Genomic DNA, 1,689 nt, shown 5'->3' with positions numbered 1-1,689 from the left:
GCTCATGCCCCGATGGATAACCCCACAGTCATTCATGCATAGTTAGCAGTGACTGGACTCAGGGTACTATTGCCAATAACAACAAGAGGGACTCTCAGGCTGGCAGCAAGCAAAGGGTTAATAAGTATTATTATGACCCACTGATTATAACCAGGACTCTGCATGGCCACAGGTTTGGAACCACCGGCTGGAACCTGGTGGTATACCACTGGGTACGTGAAAGACAACAAATCCCCCTCCCCTGTATTCCACCAGTAACTAATTCACTAGGAAGATAGGAGGCCCAGTGAACCCATCAGTACCCATGGTTGGCTCTTGACAGGCCCAGCTGTACCCAGGTAGCTGAATTTAGACTGAGATTGCCCACAGCTCAGCATCTTTGGAATGTTTCCTGGGCCTGAGAGGGGGAGGCACAAATGTCCTGTTTGTAGCCCAACAGTCAACCAACATCTCACATAGTGACTGCACAGACCCTGAAGCCTACCTGGGCATCACTTTGTTACCTAAGAGAAAGTTCGTTTTCTTGAATATCTCCTCCATGAAAGCGTCTTTCTGCTGCAAAGGAGAAAACCCAAGTGAAGAATCAGAGAAGTGGATGAACAAAACAGCTTGAGGGTTTGTTAGTGATAAGGATAGGGGATGAAGGTTTTCACAGAGGGGAGGGTACACTATCTCTTCTCTATTCCCATATACAACCCTACACACAGACAGGAAGAGGGCATTTACCTAGCACAGTCCCCAGAGATGGGGGATGAACTGCAATGGGATCTCTCCCCCTGAAGTTTCAGCTTGATAATAAATTTCTTCTGGAGACTAAAGGACTCAGGACAGCAGAGCTCAAAGCAGGGCCAGTAGGGACAGTCACTGCTGCCACATTTGCGGGTCTGATTAAAGAACAGGATGGCATCGTCCACACAGCATTCCTCCGAGGGGTTGTAGATCCTGTCTCCACATCTTGGTACTTCCTGGCACAGCCATAAGCCAACATTTGAGGCAGTTTGGAATGTTTGATCTCCTGCAGCTTCCTTCAGGAACAGGGACGCTATAGCCAGGAGACGCCTGAGAAACATGAGAGGGAAAGAGTCTCAGGATGAGCACACAAGGTCACTTCATTTGACCCCTTGGTGGCTGGTGACAACTCAAGTTGGAGCTTGAGACTGACTCTGAATGTGTTTCGGGGTCTGGGCTGACAGATGAGGAATGCATGATGCTAGGGAGATGGGAGTTTCTGAAGTCTGCAAGTGGGAAGAAAGATTACACTTGGAGATTCCAGTTGAATGGTTATGAGGGAGACGCTGGGGACTAAGCACAGAAACAGATGTTCAGAGGTGCATTATCACTGCAATAACAATAACAATTCGGATGGTACTTGGCTGGGCTTTCCTTCCAGAAGATTCTGGACACTGTGATTCTGATCAGGCTGCAGAGTAGTGGACGGCAGAAAGACCGCAGAGACAGTAAAAGTGACTTTGTCACTGGAGCTGCTATCCCTGAAGACTGACCAAGGATGAAAGTTTCAAGGCAGACTGGAGTGGATATAGAGGGAAACCATGATAGCACCAGAATGAGATGCTTGGTTAGGTATCAAGAAACATCTGGTATAGGTGAGGGAGAGGCTGGAGAGTGTTTTACTATTGGAGATTCTGTCAGCAGCTTTTTTTTTTGTTTTGTTTTGTTTTGTTTTTTGAG

General features: G+C 47.5%; 1 protein-coding gene across 1 annotated transcript; it reads right to left on the bottom strand.

The window, feature by feature from the left end:
• Nucleotides 1–722: 722 nt before the first annotated feature.
• LOC126490990 (insulin growth factor-like family member 3) lies at nucleotides 723–1,206 on the bottom strand. Its single transcript, XM_050126358.1, has 2 exons — nucleotides 1,163–1,206; nucleotides 723–1,059 (listed from the first exon to the last, which is right to left on the bottom strand). The coding sequence occupies exons 1-2, from the start codon at nucleotides 1,204–1,206 to the stop codon at nucleotides 723–725; spliced, it is 381 nt and encodes a 126-aa protein (XP_049982315.1).
• Between the last annotated feature and the right edge of the window lie 483 nt (nucleotides 1,207–1,689).

Source organism: Alexandromys fortis, unplaced genomic scaffold (assembly GCF_014885135.2).
Source record: "Alexandromys fortis isolate MF-2015 unplaced genomic scaffold, M_Fortis_MF-2015_v1.1 scaffold_240, whole genome shotgun sequence".
NCBI lineage: Eukaryota > Metazoa > Chordata > Mammalia > Rodentia > Cricetidae > Alexandromys > Alexandromys fortis.
Note: the sequence above shows the minus strand (reverse complement) of the source record. Positions and strands in the feature narration are given on the sequence as shown.